The sequence below is a fragment of the Carassius carassius genome, chromosome 3 (genome assembly GCF_963082965.1).
Source record: "Carassius carassius chromosome 3, fCarCar2.1, whole genome shotgun sequence".
Taxonomy (NCBI): Eukaryota; Metazoa; Chordata; class Actinopteri; order Cypriniformes; family Cyprinidae; genus Carassius; species Carassius carassius.
In genome coordinates, this window is record NC_081757.1 from 7,852,841 (window position 1) to 7,880,301 (window position 27,461).

Genomic DNA, 27,461 nt, shown 5'->3' on the forward strand with positions numbered 1-27,461 from the left:
AGCATTTATTTCTTAGGTAGTTATTAGTTTTGTTGAGAATTTTGAGCCTATTTTGGTGTTTATAACAAACTTTTTAAGAAATGTAATATTAGACTTTACAGTGTTGTTTCAACATCACTGATGTATAAACACTGCATTGTGATTGGTCTCTTGCATTCATTTACATAATGAACTCTAATTGGTCCCTACTTTCTTGCATCTATAACTGGGGAACACTCTCCAAAATAAAGGTGCTTCAAAAGCTTCTTCACAGTGATGCCAATTTTGGTTAACCATTCAGTTAAAGGTTCTATAAAGAACCATCTCTTTCTCAACTTTTTATAATACAAAGAACCTTCGTTCGGCAACAAAGAACCTTTTGTGAAACAGAAAGGTTGTTCGGATGTTTAAGGTTCTTTATGGAACCTTTTAGACAAAAAAAAAAAAACACCTTAAAAAGCTAAGCAGCACAACTGTTGTTTATCAAATCATCATATTAGAATGATTTCTGAATGATCATGGGACACTGAAGACCGAAATAATCTAAATTATAATATTTCACAGTATTAATGTTTATATATTCCTTTCAATAAAGTTCATTCTTGATGAACATAAAATAATTGTTTTTAAAAAATCTTGCGGATTGACTTTATTTTAGAAGTAAAAAAACATAAATACAGAAATAATAAAAAATAGAAATATAAACTGTGTGTTTGTTATGTTTTATTATTTGCATACATCTCAATTTGCTAACAGGGCTGCACGCCTCAAATAAATACATTTAATATGAAAGCATAAAATATTTAAAATTACATCCTGAGGTTAACAAGCAAAGTTTTTTGAAGTAAAGTACTTTTCTTTACGACCATTTAAAAAAAAAAAAAAAACATTTCAGGGCCTATTTTGTTCCCTATTTATGGAAAGTGCCAGTGGAGTGTGTTTTCTTGAACTGTTACTCAGCAATGGTGTGTGAAAAGCTGCCCAGCCCAGCTGAGATCTCGGCGGAGAGAGTGGAAAAGCTGATGAGCGTGGGAGCGCGCAGGTTCGACTCTCTGCCCGAGCAAACACAGGAGCTAAAAAAGGGTGAGTGTGTGTTAAAGGCTACAGCAGAGAAGCTGTAAGCAGAGGATGTGATTCACACAGCGTTTCCTGCCGCCAGACTCCATCTGTGAATACCATGTTTTGGAAACTCTCACACGATTTGCATGCATGTGCTCTTTTTTCATGAAAACAGCGCCCTCAGATCTTTTCTAGCACTTTCTGCCCACTGGAAGCTTTCTAGGACTGCAGCACCTGTCCACTCACTGCTCTGTGAACTGGGTTTGGATTCAGCAGCTCCACATTTGGCGTGTGGCTTTTTTTAAAGCTATATATATATATTTTAAGATTCACAGTATACCACATTTTTCCTTTGCATGTCTGGACATTTATATAGGTTTATACCACAAGTTTTATAGAAAAAATTATTATACCAAATACAAATTTACTATAAAAAAATGTTAGTAATCAGTTTATAAAACTATTCAGTTTTTTACTTAAATATTATATAATTTCATTCAATTAACGTTACATTTGTGTTGTTGTTGTTGAGTTCTTTAGGTTGTGACACTCCTTATAAATAATGTTTTAATAAATTGTATTATTATTATTATTATTATTATTATTATTTCTTTAAGTGCATGTATTTCTGTTGTTATTCAAGATAGATCAAACTTTTTTTCATGTTTTACCAGGTTATAGTGCATATCTATGAGTTGTTTTTTAATAAATTATTATTATTTGTAAAAAGTACAATCTACTGTACAACATTTGTTATAATTTATTCATCAAACATTTATTTAATAGATTTATTCATCAAATATTGCTAAATGACATCCTGTTTTATACAGTAAAATTCATTTTTGTGATTTTTGTTTGCATTTTCTGCCCTGCCATGTTAAAGAGAGTAAGTTGTGTGTGTTATTAACTGTAAAAGTTATAACCATTAGTAAGAAGGGTATGCAGTTAATTATTACAGATTACTATATAGCTGCTTCAGAACCCAAAAGTTGGTTCTTGATGCGCAAAAAATCTGAAGTGCATTGAATAAACTGTAGTCGATTAAACAACTTTTGCAGCCGTCTGTTGGTAAAGTTGGGGGCATTTGTTTCTTCAGCTTTTACACAGTTCTGACAAGAGTTTGTGTAATAGCAGGATGCTTTTAATTTGGTGTGGCCTTGGGCTGAGGTTTCCTTGAGCTCGTGCGTTAAAAAGACAAGCTTAGGGTTTGTAATATCACGCTTTAAAGTCATTTCTAAAGGCGCTTAGGTGTGAAATTTGCTTGATTTCGTATTCATATGAAAAGACCACACCGTGTCCCATCCGTATTGTGTTCAAAGTCCGAATTGTACAACTACACAGGTGTTGCTGGCATTCAATAAGACTTCTTTAATCTGTTTGCTCTGTGTGTTTGTCCCCTGTAGCATTTCTAGATTGTTCGGCTGATGAGACGGCGCCGGTAATCGTCTTTGTGTCAAAGATGTTTGCTGTGGACTCCAAAGCTCTGCCACAGAACAAACAGAGGTATTGAACTTGCAGATGTGTTATTTCAAGCAAATGTCTGTTTCCTATGTTGGGTGCTGTTTATTTTCAGATCAAAATTAGTTCGAGTAATAGAAACATGGCCTGATTTGCTACAGGGTTATTATAGTTAACTATCTCTATTCCATCTACTTGTTTTCTTTTTGTTTATTATAAAAAATAACCCTCTAACACTTGCGTTCTCTATACTTTTTCTGTTCTATTCCTTGTTTTCTTTTTAAAAAACCTTGCTATTTGTACTGCATTGGACTTGTCACAGAACTTACATATCATTGCTCTGTTGTCGGTTTGAATGCTTCTGTTGTCAGAATGTCATTTGTAAGTTGCTTTGGATAAAAGCATCTGCTAAATGATTAAATGTAAATTATAGTTAACGAAAACTGAAGCTGAAACTATCAAAACACTTAAAAAAAAAAAATTGTTACTTGAAATGTAATATATGTTAACCGAAAATGTTTAAATGAGCTTTATTTCAGTTAGTTGTCAAGGCAACATTTCTTATTTTAATTAAAAACTAAAACTGAAATACGTAAAAAAAAAAAAAAAAAAAAGATTGATATAAATATACATAAACTGCATTTAAACATAAATATACATATATAAATATACATTTAAAATAAAAACTAAATTTTGACTTATTTTTTAACACCATAAATGCAATTCTCCAACATTCTCAAACTGGGGTTTATAAGGCGACTGCAGAGGGTTTGTTAAATAATAATAATAATAATGAGACTTGCTAAAAAGATATTAAATAAGTAATTTATTTGTTACTGTGCATGTCATGTCACCATTAACATGAACGTGAATGTGTTGTTCATTATTGAATTAATGTTTTAAAATCTTGGGGGCATATTTGAGTAGATATTTTAGGTTAAGGTGTACAGCTGACAAAAAATTTTTGCGACAGAAAAAATCACGATGAACCACTTATCACCAAACATATTTTTTTGTAGTTCTATTTACAGAACTATTATAAAGTTGTTCAAAATATCTTTTACATATTGCTATACCAGCTTATGGTATGTAAAAATGTACCAGCCATAAATATGTATTCCAAGACATATTAAAGTATTTTTATTAATACTAAGCATGAGGAATTCAAATTTCTGGCACTATGCAAACTTAGTCTGTCGTTTAAGCTTCAAAATGAGTGAGCAGGATCTGTGTTCTTTTTCGTTTACATAATTATTTTTCGAAAAGCATTTTTTCCCCCGTGACAATATAATTATTAAGCATTTTATCCTGGGTTCGTGTGGCAAATGCTCTTGAAGATTGTTTTGTCGTACAGCATCACATACGAAATGAGCCTTTCTGTCTCTTGTCACATAAATATGAAGACACATTATGATTTTGTCTTTCAATTTTTTGTGGCTTAATGTGAGGAACATTCCACATATGTGTCTCCACATGATGTTCTGGTAAAAAACAGCCTTTAGGCATGATCGATAAACGCCTGATGGCAAATCTTCCGCTGAGGAAAGAGTCCAGACAGATGTTTTCTTTTGTAGATGGTTTATAGGAGTCGCTCACGTAATTTACATCAGTGAAGATTATACTGTCATTCCGACTCAAACCATGTGCAACTATGTCGCAATTCCTAAAATGTTTTACTTTCTTGCATTTGCTCTTAGTGGGTGTTCATTTTGGATCCATGGCTGTACCACCCTGCAAAGGCAAAGTGCTGTAACTACACACCTTGATAAAATCAAATGTCTCAGACTGGGATCTGTCCTGTGAGGGAAGGATTTGTACAACCCGAATTCCGGAAAAGTTGGGACGTTTTTTAAATTTTAATAAAATGAAAACTAAAAGACTTTCAAATCACATGAGCCAATATTTTATTCACAATAGAACATAGATAACATAGCAAATGTTTAAACTGAGAAAGTTTACAATTTTATGCACAAAATGAGCTCATTTCAATTTTGATTTCTGCTACAGGTCTCAAAATAGTTGGGACGGGGCATGTTTAACATGGTGTAGCATCTCCTTTTCTTTTCAAAACAGTCTGAAGACGTCTGGGCATTGAGGCTATGAGTTGCTGGAGTTTTGCTGTTGAAATTTGGTCCCATTCTTGCCTTATATAGATTTCCAGCTGCTGAAGAGTTCGTGGTCGTCTTTGACGTATTTTTCGTTTAATGATGCGCCAAATGTTCTCTATAGGTGAAAGATCTGGACTGCAGGCAGGCCAGGTTAGCACCCGGACTCTTCTACGACGAAGCCATGCTGTTGTTATAGCTGCAGTATGTGGTTTTGCATTGTCCTGCTGAAATAAACAAGGCCTTCCCTGAAATAGACGTTGTTTGGAAGGAAGCATATGTTGCTCTAAAACCTTTATATACCTTTCAGCATTCACAGAGCCTTCCAAAACATGCAAGCTGCCCATACCGTATGCCCTTATGCACCCCCATACCATCAGAGATGGTGGCTTTTGAACTGAACGCTGATAACATGCTGGAAGGTCTCCCTCCTCTTTAGCCCGGAGGACACGGCGTCCGTGATTTCCAACAAGAATGTCAAATTTGGACTCGTCTGACCATAAAACACTATTCCACTTTGAAATAGTCCATTTTAAATGAGCCTTGGCCCACAGGACACGACGGCGCTTCTGGACCATGTTCACATATGGCTTTCTTTTTGCATGATAGAGCTTTAGTTGGCATCTGCTGATGGCACGGCGGATTGTGTTTACCGACAGTGGTTTCTGAAAGTATTCCTGGGCCCATTTAGTAATGTCATTGGCACAATCATGCCGATGAGTGATGCAGTGTCGTCTGAGAGCCCGAAGACCACGGGCATCCAATAAAGGTCTCCGGCCTTGTCCCTTACGCACAGAGATTTCTCCAGTTTCTCTGAATCTTTTGATGATGTTATGCACTGTAGATGATGAGATTTGCAAAGCCTTTGCAATTTGACGTTGAGGAACATTGTTTTTAAAGTTTTCCACAATTTTTTTACGCAGTCTTTCACAGATTGGAGAGCCTCTGCCCATCTTTACTTCTGAGAGACTCTGCTTCTCTAAGACAAAGCTTTTATAGCTAATCATGTTACAGACCTGATATCAATTAACTAGATGTTCTCCCAGCTGAATCTTTTCAAAACTGCTTGCTTTTTTAGCCATTTGTTGCCCCCGTGCCAACTTGTTTGAGACCTGTAGCAGGCATTAAATTTTAAATGAGCTAATTAAGTGGATAAAAGTGTAAAATATCTCAGTTTAAACATTTGCTACGTTATCTATGTTCTATTGTGAATAAAATATTGGCTCATGTGATTTGAAATTCCTTTAGTTTTCATTTTATTAAAATTTAAAAAACGTCCCAACTTTTCCGGAATTCGGGTTGTATTAACAGAGTGTGAAATTAATATCAAGTAAATCAAAAATCAGTCATAAAACCTTTTTCTCAGCTCCAGTTGGTGTATCGAGTTTTGCAGAGTAGTAGGACGTTTAAAGGAAATCGTTCAGTGTTGAAGAACTGATCTAATCGATCCTGATGGATTTCCTTCAGCTATTCAGTAGCAAAATGTTATTCCAGTCCTATGTATACTACTACTGTATAAAAAATACTTGAGTAATGTTTTTCAAAAAGTACAGTGCCGTTCAAATGTTTTGGGTCAAAAAGATTAATGTTTTTAAAGTATGTAATACTCACCAAGGCTGCATAAAAAAATACAGTAAAACACAAATATTATTATAGTTTAAGATCACAGTTTTCTTTTTTAATATAATGTAAAATGTAATTTATACCTGTGATCCAAAGCTGATTTTTCAGCATCATTACTCCAGTCTTCAGTGTCACATGATCCTTCAGAAATCATTCTGATATGCTGATTTGCTGCTCAATTATTATTATTGGTGCTCAGTTATTAATAATGGTTCTTATTATCATCATCAATGTTGAAAAACATTTTTGGAGGGTTAATATTTTTAAAATATATTCAAATTAAAAAAAAAAAAATTGGCGAAAAAGTCAGTTATTTTAAATTGTAATAATGTTTTTCTATTAAATGTATTAAACTTATTTTAGCCTTGGAGAGCAGAAGAGACTTTAAAAAACAAAGACATTAAAAAAATCATAGTTATTTTCAAACTTTTGACTGGTATTATAAGTACAGTTCTGATAAAAATACACAACATTCAGTGGGTATATAAAATACTAGTATGTTTTTCTAGTTACAGTTTATCCTGTGGGATCTTATTCATTTCCCTTTAGGATTCTTTTAGGTTTGGTTCCAAATGATGAAAGAAATTCCAGAAGGAATCCTGTGTACATTCCTTCAGGCTTTTGTGTAGGACGAGAGCTCTATGATCCTGAATAATAGATCTGTGTGTGTGTGTATGTTTGAGTAAGTTTGCTATAGCCCTTGGGTTCTACAAACTTAATGGACCTTGGCCAAACAGTGATGTAGCAGTTGATCGATACAGCACTGAGCTAGCTCTCTCTGTGTGTGTGTGTGTGTGTGTGTGTGTGTGTGTGTGTGTGTGTGTGTGTGCTGCTGCTGTTTTTCCTATGAGAATTGATATCCAAACGGGAAAGTCGCTGGCTTTGATCCTGTCCCTGCTGATGTCCTTTGTGTCTGGACTCAACTGAAATAAATGTTTTTCAGCTTTCACCTTAAGTAAGCTGATGTTTTGTCAGCGCTGAGGAACAATGCCCATCGCAGATCCGAGAGCTGACGCTAGATGGCGCTCTCAGCCGCGTCAGACTCCTCACATGACCCCGGATCTGAGGACATGAGCTGCTCAGACTCTCTGTTCAGGAGTCAGTGTGTCAGTCAGCTCGCAGACGGGAACAAAAGCACACGGCCCCTTTAGGACTGACCTCAGATCAGACGTTTTCCATTATTCATCGGGTCGGGTGGAACTGTAATATTCAATTCAGTCGAGTGGATCTTTGTTTCCATCTGTGTCTTTTTAAACATTCCACCCACTCGCAAAATCTTACACTTACATACGTGACTCGTCTGTCCAGTGTCTTCGGCCCTTTTGTTCTCACATTTTGTCTTTCTTCTCATCTTCTCCAGGAGGTGACAGCCTGGAGTAGAGGTGGGCGGTATGACTAAAACCAAAGTGTGATTAATGATAAATACATCATTATTTTTTAGTCAAGCATGCAAAGAAAAATGGTTTATATTTGAAAAAAAAAAGTAGCAATATGAATTTTTGGATGATACAATTATTCTCTCTTTCTCTCTCTCTCTCTCTCTCTATGTGTGTGTGTGTGTGTGTGTGTGTGTGTGTGTGTGTATATATATATATATATGTGTGTGTGTGTGTGTGTGTGTGTGTGTGTGTATACACTCACCTAAAGCATTATTAGGAACACCATACTAACACTGTGTTTGACCCCCTTTCGCCTTCAGAACTGCCTTAATTCTACGTGGCATTGATTCAACAAGGTGCTGAAAGCATTCTTTAGAAATGTTGGCCCATATTGATAGGATAGCATCTTGCAGTTGATGGAGATTTGTGGGATGCACATCCAGGGCACGAAGCTCCCGTTCCACCACATCCCACATTTTTAATACTGTATAATATGTTATGTTATTTTAAAATATAAATGTGTATCCGAAATGTATAACAGTACAAAAACATACTATACGGTATTAAAAATGTATAGTACCAAAAATTAATACATTGTGTTTGTGTGTGCATGGGATATTACATTTTTAATATATCAGTTTAATATAAATATAACAACAGCCTTAAAAGAAATCAATACATTTTTCATGGTCTTGGCACATCAAACAAAAAACATTCATGCCCTTTATTACTAGACATGTCCGCCGGTTGACACGTCTACCATCACATGATATATACCATCTCCTGCCGCCCGGCCTGGAATGATTTTAGGGCCTTTGTTCTCACCCTTTGACCTCACCCTCACTCTTTCATGTCGAGTGGATAGTCGTGACACTGGACAGTTGACGCTATGGCACGCTGATGTCAAAGCGAATTATCTGTACTTTAATGGGTGGAGAGACAGTTGCACTTTTAATCATTAGAAGCAGATGGCTGTTGTTTTGATAGAGGGGCTGTGGATTGTGTGTAGACGCTTGCAGGCTGCATGTAGTGTTTCTTCGGCTGTAAGAGCTCCTGTGTAGCATTAGACTGCAGATAATACAACCTATGTTTGCATAGAGCAGGAAGAGTGATTAGAGACGTACATGTAACACTGTTCCAGAGCCAGTTGTTGTCTTGGCTGTATTGAGATGGCAAACTGTAAGCAGGTTAAACTTTATAAGTCAAGATGAAGTGCTGTTTTCAGTTTTCTTTTGCAATGTGATGTATTACATAGTGTAACAGAATATTCAGTGGAAACCTTTTACCTTTTAGGAAATGACTGGATCATGAAAAATTGGCTTGGCTGAAAAGACAAGTGGTTGGAGATATATTGTATGTATGTGTATATATTAGTGCTGTCAAACGATTAATTGCATCCAAAATAAAAGTTTCTGTTTACATAATATATGTATGTGTACGGTGTACGTTTATTATGTATATATAAATACACACAAATGTATATATTTCAGAGAAATGTTATTGCTATGTATTAAATGTATGAATTAAATAAATATAAATATAGACATGTAAACATTTTTAAAATATATTCTGTATGTGTGTGTATTTATATATAGATAATATACACAGAACACACACACATTATGCAAACAAAAACTTTTATTATGGATGTGATTAATCGTTTGACACCACTAATACATGTATTTATTTATTTATTTGGATTTGTTAGTATTTTTAATGCTCACCTAAGCTGCATATAGGCTGTTTAATGCATTCCTACTGTAAAAAATATTCTTACTGGCACAAAAAACATGCGTTCCCTTATTTGACCGGATAGTGGAGATGTGGCAGGAAAGTGCAGGGAGAGACGGGATTAATGTACAGAAATGATTAAATCCTAGGATCAAATGTAGTAAATTGATAAATCAGTATTTGCTTAAATAGAGCTAGTTCTGATTCTTTGTTTGCTTGAAAGGAGTCATGATTCATGGGAGCAGGATTTACTTGGTCTTTTGAAACGAAAAGATCTGGCTTCTGTCCATATTCCCCAGTGCATTGAACTCTACTGAGCGAAGCTTCAAGTTAGTGTTAATACTGACTATGTTGTACGCAGGTCAAGTGTGCTAACGCCATGCTCAAAGATCAGAGTGTTTGAACTTTGACCCCATCTGACTCTGACCTCTCGAAGTGTGGACTGGCAATTCACATTGTTATCATTACATAGGTGCTGCCAGTGTGAAAACCTAAGCAGGATCGAAGAGAAACCGTATAGATTTGTATTGTATATCAAATCTGAATAATTGGAATCTGGATCATTCAGATCATAATCATAAGATTATGCACACTAGATATTCTATGCAAATTATTTGTAAAATTGAGTCCTGAAAGTGCTTTAATGTTCACAAGTTAAATATTTTTATCTGTTTCGCCAATTTAAACTTTTGTCATAGTTATAACTTTTTAATCTTGCAATATGCCATGTTGTTCTAAAATTATTGGTTTTGTGTTGTGATTTTTTTTTATGCCTTATATTATAATTTTGACTTTTTAATTTCATATCTGCTTTTTGTCTTAATTTTAACTAATAATGGACTTTTCATATTTTTGACCTTGCTATAATGACTTTTAATCTTGTAAGCAGTAGTATGACCATGTAGTATAGATTTCTCATAATTGATTTTTTTTTTTACATTTCAAATTTTTGTGTCCTAATTATGACTATGAATTAAGTTGTAAAATGCTGTAAAAGTAAAATGTTTACTTTTTGTATGATAATTGTGACTTTGTCAGTTTCTACTTTAAAAATATATATTTTTTTAATGAATTTTTATCTCATAATATCTAGGGCATAAGTACAACTGTTTTCATTATTATTAATAGGCCCTTTAATCGAAGATGTTTACTTTTTATGTCATTAAGATTTTTTTCCCCGCATATTTTTTTACTTTTTATCTCCTGAATTTTTGTTCCTAATTTTGACTTTTTATGTCACTGATCACTTTTTATGTCATTATTAACACTTTTTATGTCATTATTTGGCCCACCCTGATGAAGGACAGTGTGTTATGAACTACGCTGTTATGTAGAAGTCAGTGAATCCTTATAGAGGTCATTTATAAATACAGAAGTCTTAAAGGTACAATATCTAGAATTAGGTGATGGCCTAATAGTAAAACTATTTTATTTTTTAAGAAATCTTGATTGAGAGTTAATTCTTGAAGAGTGTAAAATATGTTTCCTTTAACTGTTAAACATACTTGTGAACAACACCCATGCCATCAAAACACCTTTTCCGCTGACTGAAAGAGACAAGCAGTTTGAGCTAGATTTAGCAGCACAGTGATTTTCAAACACTTTTGATGCTTAAATACCTTCTACTCCGTGTGTTTCAACCCCATTTCCTTCGGGTCTGCTAGAGCCATCGAGGAATGAGTGATTTTTGAAAGGAAAAATAGTTGGGCCGCGGTAATGTACTCCTGTTTATTCAGTCTAACATCATACTGTTTCCTTCAATCAAGAATGCTTTGGTTAATATGCCACTGTATTTCGACCTTGACCGCCAGCTCCCTGCTTCTCCTTCTCCTCCCTTTCAAGTGTGAGGAAGAGAGTCAGAGAGGAGCTGGGCGTCTCCCACTGTCTCTTTACTGTGTTTGTGAATCTTCATTGTTTGCTTGTGTGCACTCTCTGTTGTGCTCAGACGCCGTCTCACCCCTCTTTCTCCAGATAGACACTCTCTTGCTCTTTGTTTCTCTTTTTTTCCCATCCCCCCTCTCTCTCTCTCTCTCTCTCTCTCTCTCTCTCTCTCTCTGTCAGATGTTTTTATTGAGCTTAAAGCAGTCATCGTCAGGGTATCCAGGCATAAAGTTTCTCCCTGACCTGAGATGATCTTCTTGCTGTCTCATGTCTGTGGAGTCTTTGTCTTTCACACACAAACACAAACACATGGGTGTTTCTTCAGTTACAGACATTTTTGTTTTCCTTTTGCCACCTTAAATCTATGTAGATTTAAGCTAATATAATTGAATGAACTGTATTTCATTGTGGTTATTGTATATCAGTACTTACTTACAGAAATAAACAGAAATACATTATCTTCATTTATCACTCTTATCCATTTACAATTTATGACTCATTTTAATTTATGTCAGAGAAGAGCACATATTCCTTGAGATGATTATTAGAAAATAAATCTAATTAGGATGTATTATAATTAATGTTATGTGAAGTACACACCCACACACACACACACACACACACACACACACATATATATATATATAATTACATATTAGAAAATAATTAGAAAATATTTTTACCAATGTAAATGTATGCGTTAAAAAATATTGTATACTTTTTTTCAATGTGTGAACATATCAGCTTACAATTTATTTATTTTATTTTTTGTTTTTAATGTAAATAAAATACTAGCTGTGAAGTTAGCCTTAGCAAGACAATTGAGTTGTCTGTTTTATTCTAAAAATGCTTAAATTGTCATGTCCTTTGTAGTATTAGTGTTGGTTTGAGATGGGAATGGTATTTGTTCGTTGCAGTTTAGGCAAAAAAAAAAGTGCATGGTGCATGAAATGTTGGACAGTGTTTGTAGACGATTTTTGTAAAATAAATGAGCGAGTTTTAAAAGGTTAAGGGAGTTTAATTTCTAGGGGCCAGAAGTGCCCATAGTTAAAGAAACAGCCATATATTTGTTTTCTTGGCTCTGTGAGTGTTTCTGCTGCGAGTGAAGGGGGGAGGGGTATGGCGAGGGCTGAAGGATGACATCATCTTCTGTGAGTACAGCTTTTAGCTTGTAGACCAGCATTCCTTTCATATTTTCTTTCAAAACATTGTGTCTAAACGTAATCGTCTATAAGCACATTAGCCCAGAAGAATCAAATGCATGTAGCTGCTCCCACATCAGATGACCTTTGACCCCTTGGACTGAGCTAATAAAACTAAGAGAAGGGGGCATTGCAAACACAAAGAGGCTGAGAAAATGGACATAAAGTGTTCGTTTAGACCACAATGGACAATGCGTTATTCCCTGAGCCACATTTCAAAGGCACTGTTCCAGCTCTTTACATATCAAAACAGTGTTATTTAAGCAAACTCCGCTATCCTGTGCTGGAGGGAGATTTTGGCAAAAACAGCGGTGCTATTCATTTGATCCTTCATCCTGATTTGATAGAGGCTTCTGTTGAGTGAGTTTTGCGAGTCTTCGAGCTCATACAAAACATGTCGGGAGGAAACTGTTTGCTTGCTCTGTTTTCATAAGACAATTTTAATCATAATATTTTTTTATGTCTTTGTTTGTTATGAAGTGTTTATTTAAAATCCAGTGTGAATACCTGTTAGACTAACTTGTGGCCAGTTTTTTTTTAAAGACTTAATGTATAAAAATGTATAATATAAAATTGTGTTTATATATTAAATATATTTATATATAATATTAAATATAAGAATATAAATATATAAATGTATAGAGATGCAAATATTTAAAAAATGTATACTGTATGTGTGTGTGTGTTTTTTATATATGTATATATATATAGTGTATATATATATATATATATATATATATATATATATATATATATATACATACAGTACACAAACATATATTATGTAAACAAAAACTTTTATTTTGGATGCGATTAATCGCGATTAATATTTTTTTTAATTGTTTTTCAGGAAATGCTGTTCTTTTTAAACTTTCTATTCATCAAAGAGTCCTGAACATTTTATCACATTTTACACAAAAACATATTAAGCAGCACAACTGTTTTCAACATTGATAATAATACATATTTCTTGAGCAGCAAATCAGCATATTAGAATGATGTTAGAATGACATTTAAACAAATTTTAGATTATTTTAGTATATTTTGGCAATTCAAATAAATATATTGCTCTATTTAAACACACAAAAAAATACAAGTTATGCATTTCTTTCAAGTCGTTATTCAGATTTTACATCCAGCCTGTCACCTCAGTTCACTTTGAGGAATTGAATGGCACAGGACTGACATATACTCCGGTCAACTCTGCTATTTTGCTCTCCTTTTTTTCCAATTGAATGAACTGCATCAGGAAACCTGCAAAGCACAGATGCATTCCTCCACCTTTGGGGTTGCCATAGCAATGATCAATGTGGGTCAGTGTGTGTGTGTGTGTGTGGTATGTGATTTGGCGTGTGGGAGTGTTGTCAGCCACTCTTACGCATGCAACGCTAATATGTTGCTGGTGCTGGGGTTTTCATTAATGGCACAAGGCAGTCGGTAAGCAGAAAATTGGTTGTGCTGTTCAGTGCTCACATGCACAGACACACATAGAAAAGAAATAATATATGAGCAAATTAGCTTTAGATTAATGAAAAATGTGTAAGCATGCAGATGTTAATATATGTGTACATTATTATTATTATTAATAAAACTTTAGATACAAAAATGGTAATTTGGTCAGATTTGTGTACTTTTTGTACAGTTATGGATATGTCTAATTCTTTTTAATGAGACATAATTGTGTAAAATGTAGGTATTGAATTCTGTGGAAAAAATCTGTAGTTTAATGTCTGATGAAGCATGTTTTTGAGTAGATTGTGTTTTATGTGTACAGATTTAGAAACAATTTGTATTTCCATTCCTCTGTCGTTTTTCCCTTCCTTTGAGTGTATTAAAAAACAATCCCTCTTGTGGATTTTTAAAGACTTCGCTGTAAGGTTGTGTACCCATTACTTCATGACCACAGTGGCCGAGCTTGTAAACAAGCTTCATGCTGATTCCATTATTGCCAATAAGCGAAACATTCAGACCTTTGAAAAGGAAAACATGACGATTCGGAGAAGGACTGAAATGAATCACTTCACACATGCAACATGATTGAAATACTAATGGAGCGGAAGTTGAGAAAAAATTGGAAAGTGGGTAAAAACCTGTGGTTGACCTGATTAAAACAGTTTATTTGTGGTTGATTTTGCAATTGTAGTTGCTATTGCACTGTTATTTAAAAAGAAAAAAAGAATAGCTTTTAAAGTAGAGGTCTTGAGGTTTTCCACTGGACTGTGTCCCGTTTTAATGTAATTTATGCATCCCAAATGTGTGATTAATATTTCAGCATGGCAGTGTTCTCTCAAATCATATTAACTAGCTTTGTTTATGACTCTGAAGTTGCAGCCTGCACTTTCCATGAATAGGGTACCCTTTGTTCCATTACTTATTTAGCATTAGAGACACAAAGGTCAACATTTAGACCCTGATACCCAAGGTTTATATTTATGTATTTATAATAAAAAATATTTTTACATTTATGGGTAAAATATGTTTAAGTTTGGTCCCACACTAGCTTATCTCTACGGAGTGACCACTGCAACCTTTTATTTTATTTATTTATTTATTATAATTTCTTTATTTTATTTTAAATTACATTTAATTAAATGTAATTTAATTTAATTTTTACAAATTCATAAGAATCGTAAGTCTACAATCATCGCTTCGGTCAATACTGAGCTGAAACTTTTGTTACCAATTACAGCTTGTTTGGCAAGTATTTTGCAGAGTCATAAAAGTAAACTCGTTGAACTCCACAATCATTTTGCTGGCGATGTCTTCCAACCAATTACTGCAAGTATGCCGTTTAACTACATATGATCTATATTTAGACGTAAAGCAAAGGAGGTCACAGTAGTTGGCTGTTGTGTTCCTCTTGCAGCATCCCTCTTTATGATTTGTTTATAGTCTGTAAGCAGCATTTGTCTGTCATCTCCTCAGATGGAGTCATCATTCTGCTTTAGATGAGTCCTTAATATATGTGGCAGTGGTTTGGAAGTAAACATGGTTTAAATCTTCTATTGGATCTACTGCTTAGCAGCATAAAAGCAAATTATTAATGTTTTATGTGGGCTAATTTCAAGCTATGGCAACTCTTTGGTATATTTTTGGTGTATTAAGAACTGAGCCAGTTTTCCTTCTGCCCAGTTTGACTTTGAGCAATTAGAGATTTATATCTTGAACAATTGTAAGAGTTTGGTGTTCTATTAAAGCTTGTCTGTAGCTCCTTTTGTTCTTGTAATGGTATGTCTGCTTCTTTTTGAAATAGAAATTCTTGAATCAATTCACTTATCTCTGCTGTTGAAATTGGATGTCTGTGATAATGGCTTGAGCAAAAAGTGCTTGTCTTTTTTTTGGGGGGGGGGGGGGGGGGGTTACGTTAAGACACTGTAGTTGGTCAGAAATAACTTTTTCCATGAACCATGAATGATTTCATTCAGTTGATTATAAAATGTGCACTGAGAGTTTGAATACACCTTCTGGTGCTACTTGGACACGTCATCAGTGAAAAACCCGAGGTCATAGGGTGTTTTGGGTCTTTAATCTTCATACACCCTCACCCGGGCGACCCAGCCGGGGGTGATCAGTCCCCGGCTTGTGTCCAAGTGGCATGTTGCTCCACGGATCCCCCCTACGGATCCACAGCCACCGAGAAGCCCTTTCTGCGGCCTCTAAGATGTTTGCGGTGGCTTTTTTCAATTGCAGTCCTTTCACTCCAAGGAGTTTGAGGGTTCGCAGCAGTGAGTGGCCAGCGAAGCCTCGGCACCCGACCTCTACTGGCTCGCAGCGAGTTTTCCAGCCATTTTTCCGGCACTCCGAGCTGAGCCCTGCGTACTTAGCCCTCTTGAGCTCGTGGGCCTATTCAATACGGTCTTCCCAGGGGACAGTTAGTTCCAGGATAACCACTTGCTTGGTAGACTCAGATGTTAGCACCATGTCTGGGCGGAGAGAAGTGGCTGTGATGTTGCCTGGGAACTTAAGCTGCCTTCCAAGGTCAACCTGAAGCTGCCAATCACGAGCAGTGGAGAGGAGCCCCCCCGTAGAGCTAGGCCGGTGGAATTGTTCCTTCTGCCCAGCTCTAATGAAGGTGATTGTCTGTTTGGGGGCTACCTGGGTCTTGCTGAGCTGGATCGCTGTGCAGATGGAGTCCGCCAAAGCCTTTAGCACCTGGCCGTGGCGCCAGCGGTACCGCCCTTCCCCTAGCGCTCTTGAGCAGCTGCTCAAAATGTGCTCCAGTGTGCCCCTCTTCTGGCACAGCTTGCACTCAGGAGTGTCTGCCAGGCCCCAGGTGTGCAGGTTAGCTGGGCTTGGGAGGACGTCATAGACGGATTGGACAAGAAACTTGATCCGAAATGGCTCTGCTTTCCAGAGCTCTGCCCAGGTTATTCTGCGTGGATCTGCATGTTCCCACCTGGTCCACGCTCCTTGTTTGGACATGCTGGCCATTTTGGTGTAACGTTCTTCCTCCACCTCTGCTCGTATCTCGTCCTGAATCAGTCTGCGCCTCTCTTTTCCACGAGCCAGATCGTAACGTGGCTTGGGAAAACAACCAAGACCTGCTCGTCCCATTGCCACGGAGCCCACCAGCATTTTGTGCCTTAGTCGTGCCTCAGCTTTAGTGACGGCTTCTTGCGCCTGCCACTTTCTCCCGGTCTTCACAAGGATTCCTGCTGCTGCGACTTTTGTGTCTCTGGAGTCCCTGTACATCAATACCTCTCTGGAGCGGGTGACTTTGAACTCCTCTGATAGTCCACTCAAAGGAAGATGCAGCTTGGTGGAATGGCCGTAAAGGGCAATGCTGCTCAAGGACCGAGGGAGCCCCAGCCATTTTCTGAGGAACTGGCTGATAGACTTCTCTAGAACCTCGACTGTTGATGTTGGTACCTCGTAGACTAACAGGGGCCAGAGTATTCTTGGCAAGACTCCGTGCTGGTAGATCCAGGTTTTGAATTTTCCGGGGAGGCCAGATCTGTCAATCGCTGTGAGCCAGGTAGTCAGGTCGCACTTGGTTTGTTTTATGGCAGCTGAGTCCTTCAGGGAGCTATCAAAGAACTTCCCCAAGCTCTTGACTGGTTTTTCAGTCACTGATGGAATCATGGTCTCTCCCAGGGCAAAGCGGAAACGGTCGGACACTTTACCCTTCTTTAGGACCAGAGACCTGGACTTAGCAGGCTTGAAGCTCATCCTTGCCCAGGAGATGAGCCGTTCAAGCCCCTGGAGGAGCCACCTGCACCCTGGAACAGATGTTGTCATCACTGTTAAGTCGTCCATGAAGGCTCTTATGGGGGGCTGACGGGTCCCAGATTTTGACTTGGGCCCTCTGCATTCCACCTCAGCCGACTTGACAATCATATTCATGGCCAGTGAGAAGAGAGATACAGAGATTGTGCAGCCAGTGATTATCCCCTTTTCAAGTTGGTGCCAGGAGGATGTTACTTGGCCTGAAGAGACTCATGCGCTGAAATTGTTGTAATAGTCCATGATGAGGTTGCGGATCTTCACAGGAACATAATGTCTTACCAGTGCGGTTTCAACGAGCTTGTGTGGAATAGACCCGTAGGCATTGGCCTGGTCAAGCCAGAGAGTTGCCAGATCTCCTTTGCTCTCCTTAGCCTCCCGGATCAGCTGTGTCACCACCCCTGTGTGCTCCAGACATCCAGGTACTCCTGGGACTCCTCCCTTCTGGACTGAGGTGTCAATGTAGGTGTTCTTCAGGAGGAAGTCTGTCAGACGTTGGGACACGATTTTGAAAAAGATCTTGCTTTCAACACTGAGCAGCGAGATGATGCGAAACTGATCAATGTTGCAAGAGCCCTCTTCCTTCGGGATCCAGACTCCCTCAGCGTACCTCCATTGCGCAGCGACTTTCCCTCTCCGCCAGATCACCTTCTAACTTGGCAAGACTCACAATTATGAGAATATAATAATAATATATATTTTTTATTTGTATTATTATTTTTCTCATAATTGTAATTTTGTCAATTTAATTTCCTTTACATTTTATAATCAAATTGCAATTTATTATTAATAGTAAATTAATATAAATTATTAATAATAATCTTTTATTTGATCAATTATGGTGATTTTTTTTTAAAAGAGATTTCGTTTGGCTTTATTTCCAGTTTATTTCCCCATATTTGCTATTTACTAATTATTGCAATTATATTTATAAACACATTGTTTCTGTAAAAAATTGCAATTTGCAAACTTATGTTTTTTTAAATCAGCTGTTTGGCTAAATAATAATTGTTTTTAACCACCTATTTAGTACTCATTACTTTAGCTGAGCTCATCACACAACTATATATGAGAGGTTGACCAATGAATCACCAAACAAGTGACTCGGTTAGCCTGTAATAAAGTGCAGAGAGAACACTTTAGCCCGCAGTAGAATCACCCACTGTCCAGTTGTAATCTTGCCAGGTGTGGTTCATAACTGTGCATTATGGTTTGTGTTGTTTTTGTACCTTCAGGCCATTGACTCAGGAGGAGATCGCCCAGAGAAGGGAACAGGCCAGGCAGCGGCACGCAGAGAGACAAGCTGCCAGTCAGAGCGCAGAAAGCCCTGGGTCCGCTGATACTGGAGGGGTTTCAACCCCAGCGGCCCTGGCCAGCGGTGATGTCTCAGGCAAGAGTTTAACCCGCTTTTAACGCTGCATGTGTGACAGTTAACGATTAAAAGAGCTGTATTTGAGCTTGCATATCACAGGCTATATTTCCTAGGGCATATTCTGTACCATTCAGGGCTGTACAATCGGCATACATTCACATCAAATGTTTTCTCAGCAGTAGAGTTACACCTATGGGACACAGCACTTAAGCGCAATCACAAAAGAGCATTATTTGCATGTGCTTTAAAGCCTTGTCGATTAAACATTTAACTCACATGTTGTTCTGAGTGTGTACACATAAAGTACGTGCACTTTCAAAGTGCCTGTTTACTATATTTAAGTTTAAGACTAACTTTAAGACTAACACTAAAGTTGTCTTTCGTGTCTGATTGATTTTACATCTAATACTCTCAAAAGCACACAAGGTTTACATATAAACACAATTAGTTATGTCTAAAATGAAAATAAACAGTTGAGAGAGAAACAGATGTGTGCAGCTCTTAAAGGGACAGTAACTACTAAACATGCTGCAGACTGTCATTAAAGGTATAGTTCACCCCAAAATTACATTTCTGTCATTATTACTCACTCACATATTGCCCCAAACCTGTATTAATTTAGTTATTGTGCTGAACACAAAATAATATATTTTGAAGAATGTGGGTAACCAAACAGTTGCTGGTCCACATTGACTTTGATAGTAGAAAAAAAATACTGTGGAAGTCACTGGGGACCAGCAACTGCTTTGTTACCCACATTCTTCAAAATAACTTTTATGTTCAATAGAAGAAAGAAACTCATTCAGGGGCTGTATGTATAAAATCAGTAAAATTTTAGTGTTAAGTGTGTAAAAATTCTAAGAATTATGTAATTTTACTCTTATTCCTAGACTTAAGAATGAGTGATTCATAAAGGACTAGGTCTCAGCTCCTAAAATATTTAAGAGAGCTGGAGAGGCTTCCTAACCTAGTTAGGATTGACAAGATGGCAGCAAAGAGGGGGGAGACAAACACTTTCCAATGAAGATATGACATATTGGAGTTATTTGATGATATGGAGTTGATAAAACAATACAAACTTGATTATCAGTTACAAAAACAAATTGACTATGTAAGAAATGTTATAACCTCTTCTAGGGCTGGGACAATAAATCGATGCATAGCGAATCGAGAAGTGATTCTGCATTGATTCTGAGATTTTCCCAAAGGCATCGCAATTCTCTCTTGAATCGATTCTGAGCTTAGATTTTACCAGCAGATGTAACAGGCAAATTCCAGTTGCTTCCAGTTCCTTACACACGCACCACTTGAACCTAAAATAATAAATAATAAAATAATAATCGATTCGAGAGAGAATAACGATGCATTCCGAATCGATCCACGAATCGCAATGCATCGATTTATTGACCCAGCCCTAACCTCTTCCACTCTACAAGTTAGTGCTCTAACTGCAGAAATGAAATGTTACATTTACTAATTTATAAACATTTATTACATATTTGGTTGAATAACTGGAAAAAATGCATCAATGCACCAGTGACGCAGTAAACAGGTTCTTCCATATTGTGACACTTACCCCACTAAAAAGTGGCCAAAAACGATGTGTTTATTTTTTTATATGATGCAACAACATTTCACTTAAACCATCAAAAAGAAAAAAAAAAAACCTGACCAGTGTTTACAACTGCTTTCAATTTAAAGTATTCAAAACTGTTCACTTAATATTTCTAGATGGCAGGGCTCAACTATAAGTACTGCCCGATTGCCTGGGGCCAGCATGAAAGATGTTCGAGACGGTAGAAGGATTTGTCGCTTGCCCTATTGGGCCACTGCAGCATCGTTATGGCGTTTTATCATTTACAATGTGTTTTTAAGGATTGTTAATTTAAAAATTCAAGCCATTAAAAAGCATTTGCCCGTGAAAGATGACTCCTTTCAGTACTTGCACGCTGTAATCTCAGTGAACAGCACGCGCACAGACAGCCGCATCACTGAAATGCACGAGCCGCCTGAACGGTCAGATACATACAAAAGTATGTCAAAATACCCGTCCAGGCAAGTAACTTTGTAGCTTTAACAATGATTAATCTATGTTGCATTTATACACTGGAGAACTGATGCACCGATCTACTGGACATTTTTTTTTTATTTCAGACTATCTTCTGTTCTGTACTTGCATACATACTTCAGTGGAGTCATTTTCCCAATGGCCATTTGTGTGGAAATCTTACGTTATTATTATAATTAATGTGTAAACAGCTGTTAACAGAGGCCAGAGATGGTGAAGACAGACACAAAGAGGAGAAAATAGTGTAGCAGGCAGAACAAGAACACTGTTCAGGATGCGCTAAATATAGGAAGAAAATCCAAACATTGATTTTTATATGAATGTGTTTCTGAGGGGAACGTTTTCCATTTCTGTACCTGCACATCTACAAACATAAAAACCTATGATAACAATGATAATAGCAACTATTTTATTTTTTGTGGCAGGGCCAGTGAAAATGTTGGCAGGGCAAGTAAAAATTTGAACCACTGGGCCGACCGGCCAGTAGAAAAGATCCTTAGCGTTGATCCCTGGATGATCTCATAAAGGCAAGTTCACTGATCTATATTCATATTTATATAGATCAGTGAACTCATCTTTATGACGTCATGGGAGAGTCTCGGAATGTAGATAAGGTTTGTCCAAGAAATTGATTTTGTTGCTAGGCTTCTGAAAAGAGTCTCTAAAGAGTTACTAAGTCACTAAATCTAGTGAAAAAAAAAAATCACTAAATATGCACATTGTCTACAACATATGTTTTTCATATTTGATTGGTCCTCTGGTTTATGCATGTGTTCATAATTTCTTTGTAGGACAGCATGCCAAAAATAATGACCACACAATTTGGCATGTTTCATTGCATTATCACAGATAAAACAACTGATTATGAGAAACTATGCAATATGCTTACAAAATCTTGCACTTTTTTTTTTTTTCATTAAGGATAAAGATGTCAAATTTCCTAGACCGGACATCACTTTTGGCCACTACTTTATGGCAGTTTATTGACTTTCCAACTGACCGCCAAACCATACTGCAAAAACAAGCCACTTTTATGAGGATTGTGGGCTTTCCTGGAGTTGTTGGAGTCATGTTCACATCATTGCTTCAGCTGTAAACAAAAAGACATACCAACAGAAAACGAAACAATAGTAATAATTTGTGATAATTTTGCAAAGCATTAAAAAACACTTAAATATTAAAATATTTCAGTGTCTTAATTAAATGATTTTATTGTAGTTAGATTAAATGGTAACTGTTGTGCTGCTGTGACTTTACATGAGCAGGCTCACTATTGGCTGATTCAGAGGTCAAGGTCAGTCATTGTGGGTTGGCATCATTGTGCTCCTTAGTTCACAACACTTAAGTGTCACCTCAGTCAGCACTTAAAAGTAAGCCTTAGACTTTACTGAAAGTTGCTTTTAGCTTCTTTATAAAAGTCTCCTACTCTGAATAATTTTTCGACACTTAAGTCATAGCTTAAGACTATTCTTAAGAGCATTTCTGAGAAGTACAGGCCCTGGTTTAAACAACTGGAGTAAATGATGGTATAAAATAAAACACTATGGGCTCTATCATACACCCGGCGCAATGCGACCCAAGGCGCAGTGCAAGTGTGTTTGCTAGCTTCAGTCTGGCGCCGTTCGCATTTTCCCGTCCAGCGCCAAGTTGTTTAATTAGCAAATGCATTTGTGCTCATTTTTTCGCCCATGGGCATGCTGGTCTAAAAAAGAGGTGTGTTCAGGCGCATTAACAAGGCACAATCAGGTGCATTAACAATGATATTTTAAGGAGCTGAAAATAGACTGCGCCATAGACCAGCTCAAACCTGGTCTAAAGTCTGCCGCAATGTTTTTTCTTTGTTATTTAAAGAGCATACACGCTGCTTATTAAACACAGGGACGCACAGCAGCACACAAACATGCCAAATATAAAAAGTTTTTTTTGTAGGCTATATATATATATATATATATATATATATATATATATATATATATATATATATATATATATATATATAAATGCCTACATGTCATAATGGATAGTCATCACATGTATCAGAATTAGGCTATCTATTTGCTCGCACACGAGCAGCTCCGTTTCATCTCGGAGACGCGTTCTGTCTTTGCGCTTGCCAAATTCCGCTGTGTAAATAGCAAATCCGTCATGGCATGAGCGCAACTGGCTCTTAAAGGAAATGGAAGATGAGACTGATTGCACGTTACGCCCAAAAAACACCCATTACTCATTAAGAGAATAGGGACAACCCGTTTAGACCATGCGCCCGGGCACGCCAACTGTTTTTCCATCGTTAAAATAGCAAAAGTGGATTTGGACACGCCCTGCATATACACTTTGTGTTTAGATCGTTAAAATAAGGTCCTTTATCAGAATTGACAAACAGATGACAGAATTTTCATTTTTGGGTAAACCATTCCTTTAATATTAATATTACTGCTAAGTACTGTACCTGAAAAATACCAATTTGGCCTAAACTTCTGCCATTCTTTTTATTGTATATTTTGTTAACTTGATAGGTTTTTATTTTATTATTATATATTTTTTTTACAATAGGCAAATTAGATTGGCTGTACTGTTCAGGCAACTTGCAAAATAGTAAAACCAACATGACAAAGGATCATGATAAAATGTGATATTCCTGAATGAAATAGTGCTATAATATTTTTGCCATTTCGCCCAACCCTAACTTGTGCTACAAAACTTTCAACCTCTGTAGCACCAGTGCTATGTGCAAAAAAAGTTAACGTACAGCCCTGCCATTAATCTATCATGATATGTCCATTTCACACTTTGATTGTACCTGGAGACCTCTTTATTTGATCTGTCTGTACATCAACTTTGTCCTGCAGATGCTCTGTGTGTGCAGACAGAGGTTCTTTCGGTCAAAACTGCAGTTGAGGAGGACAACAAAGAGCATTTTGTGGCCTTCGCACGAGTCTACAGCGGTGTCATCAGAAAAGGCCAAAAGGTGTTTGTGCTCGGACCCAAATACAACCCGTCGCTGGCACTCAGAGCGGTGAGCAGCTCTTTGTCTGTCTTCATAACCGCTGACAGCTTCCTTATCCATGAACTAATGCAATTCATAACATAATCATCCCACAATTAATAATCCTTAACCCTGCTGAACTAGAACTCGGGTACATTTCCAATTAATGTCCACATGTTTGAAGCTGTCTGGAGTTAATTATTACATTATTACCCAGAAATTATTAAAAGAATCCACAATTGAGACATTCATTGAAGTCAGAATCAGAGTTGTATTTGCTTAAAACTCCACCATCATTGACCATTAAGAACGTTTCTCAATTAAGAGAGGAAGCGTCCACTTAAACAAAGATGATTCAGGGCTGAATGGTAATGATTGTGACAAATATTGGCATTGAAAAAAAAAAAGCTTGTGTTGCTTATTTATTTAATTTAATTTCTATAAAGAAATAGTTGCTCCTTTTGAGTCTTAAATCTTGTTAAATCTTAGATTTAACATTTAAATCTAAATGTTAAATTGTGTAAATCTTATTTACAATGTTTACAATTACTATATTAGTAGTAGTATATTTTGGATAAATGTTTTTTTATTAATATGTATATAAAATAGATACAAATCTATTTTATGATATGCAGAATATATTATAATACATATCTCAATAATAGTAATAATGATCTTATTTACAATGTACAATACTTACAATTACTGTATATGATTCTTCTTTAAATTGTGTATTATAAAAATATTATTATAAATATATACGGTGTATATATAATATACAGAATGTAATATAAGAAATCTCTGAATGATAATAATAATACAATTTACAATTGACTTTTTTTAATAATAAAAGTATTCCTTTAAGTATTTATAAAAAATAATCCTTGTAATAATGTTGTCTGGTAATGTGAGGCCTAATACTGATGTGAAACTTGATGTTGGTCGTCTTCTTCAGCTGCCTGAGGGTAGTTCAGCAGCTGATGTTTTACCCAGCGTCCCTCACATGGCCCTCTGTACCGTGGACCGCCTCTACCTGCTGATGGGCCGCGAGCTGGAGGAGCTGGAGGAAGTTCCCTCAGGAAATGTTCTCGGTGGGTCATCTGCTTTCTTTGGGTTATAATAAAGTATAGTAGACTGACTTTTACCTGGGATCACACTTCTCAAAACTCTGACAAAACTCTGGTAATAGTCTTGCTTTATTTTTGGCTTTACAGTGCACAGTTAGGCGGAAGAACACGTATAGCAACCCAATGAAATTCTGGTGCATGTGAGCGCTCAAAATAAACATCTTTTCCACATCACAGCTTATTCTGTCCAAGAACTGGACACTTAGTAAGGGAAATACATTTGTAAATGGAACAACTACGGTTTGGTTGTTTTTTTTGGTGCTTTTTAGAGGTGGGTATATCTGGAATTGACCATGCTGCAATAATAAACTAGCGCTGAAATTCTTAAATATTGGGAGAGAAAGGACCAAAAAAACGGAAATGTGTTAGATGGTCAGAATTTTCTTGGTTTAAAATCACAGATTATTTTTATGTTTCTGGGTCAAATGTCCTTGTTTTTCCTGGTACATCATATCTGACAGATTTTAGGGTTATGTTTAGCTTGGTTTATGTGTATGGATAGGATTAGAACTTTTTTAGTTGTTGTTCCAGGACCAATGTTACGTTGTCTTAAGGCCCGTTCAGACCAAAGACCTCCAAAGATTTTGTAAATGCTATGAACGTTGTGTAAAGCTATACAATAACATTGAAGCTTGGGATTTTCAGTCCATCGATATAGATTTCTTATGTTATTTTGACAGGGTCAGTCTGTAAAGAGTATTCTTTAGTTAAATGTCTTGTTCAAGGCTACAATAATTGTGTGCAGTTGTTTTTTTGTTTTTTTTTTCTGCACGATTGTACTGGCAACCTTCTTGTTAATACCCCGAGCTATCAAGATAAATTTCCTACATCAAGTTATTAAAAAACAAAGCATCCAAGACCCTGTATGTCTCAGTAGTCTTGTAACTGTCAATGCTTGTCATGTATGTCACTTTTTCTGGACCAAAGCAGTCGCATTTTGGCTGTGTTTTAAATTCTTTATCCCTGTATAGTTGATAGACAATGGCAGAAGAGATGCTGCCTGATACTGTAAGCCAGCTGCACATGTAGATGGAGGTAGCAAGGCAGCTCACTAGGTTTTTGCAAGAGAACCTAAATGCGATGAAGTGAATTCTTCTGGAAGTATTTTTGATTTATAGTGGTTTGTTGCCCTGGCAACATGGGTTGAATTAAGACATTTTTTATCATCTGTTTTGTCTGTTTACACAGTCACAAAGGTTGCAACACCAAATATGTGTCAAAGTAGGACTAAAAATCCCCTGAAGACTTTTGTTCGAAATATTCATGTTTCAAAATGACGACATTGTTCAACGATTCCTGATTTTCACTCCCCATTCTCATAAGTTGCCGTCAGCCTCAACAAACACAAATGATTATGCACGACTTGGGCTTTCTTCAGAAATCTGTTGAACTTTTCACAGGGGCAGCTGGTGTTATGTAGTCTTTAGAGCACCTCCTAATGAGAACTTGTTTTGTTGGAGCCATGGGTTTGAGCTTAGCATGTGTTCTTATTCTCATACACATGCGACTGTTTTTAGGACTGTTGTATATAAAAAAAACACACACATTATGTAAACAAAAACTTGTATTTTGGATGCGGTTAATTGTTTGACAGCACTAATAAATACATATATATATATATATATAAAAGGGGTGGAACGATACATGTATTTGTAACGAACCGTCATGGTAAGGACATCTTGGTTCGGTGCTTGAGGGTTTCGTTTCAGGCACGGTGATGTTTGGTTAACTATATTTTATTTTGATAAAGTACCAGCTGCGCTGTCAAATTAGCAATGCTGGAACTGATGTGTTTTGAGTGTGTGTGTGTGTGTGCTGGCGAGATCACTTCAGCTGTTTACTTATACCAGCAGAAACTTTAAACACTTATGTCTTATTAATAATGCATCGCTGTATAAAGGTCTGCTTTTATTTGTTTACACTCACAATGAAAACAAAACGTGTTTTAAAAAAAATTTAATAAAGAAAACAAATAGGATGTCACTTTCTGCCATTTGAGTTTCCTTTCTGAAAATTGCTGAAATTCAATTCAGTTCAGTTCAATTCAATGAACTTTATAAACCCCAGTGGAAATTGCTTTCCATGTTACAGTTGCTCTCAAAAAGAAAGAAACAAATGAAAGAAAAAGAAAATAATAAAATGAATAAATATATACTCGTATATCAATACATTAAAAATGAATAAGTAATACAAAAAATAATAAAGACTATACCAATAAAAAATGGTAGTTTTGATCTTATATAAAATTAATTAGGTGCAACAGAATAA

The 27,461-nt window shown here is 36.5% G+C and overlaps 1 protein-coding gene across 1 annotated transcript in view; it reads left to right on the forward strand.

The window, feature by feature from the left end:
* Positions 1-27,461, forward strand: part of LOC132117880 (elongation factor-like GTPase 1) — a 117,295-nt gene that overhangs the window by 9,618 nt on the left and 80,216 nt on the right. Inside the window, exons 11-15 of the mRNA XM_059527218.1 lie at positions 940-1,062; positions 2,442-2,541; positions 18,876-19,030; positions 23,930-24,096; positions 25,022-25,157. Of these exons, the coding sequence (XP_059383201.1) occupies positions 940-1,062; positions 2,442-2,541; positions 18,876-19,030; positions 23,930-24,096; positions 25,022-25,157 (681 nt within the window). The remainder of the gene's footprint in view (positions 1-939; positions 1,063-2,441; positions 2,542-18,875; positions 19,031-23,929; positions 24,097-25,021; positions 25,158-27,461) is intronic.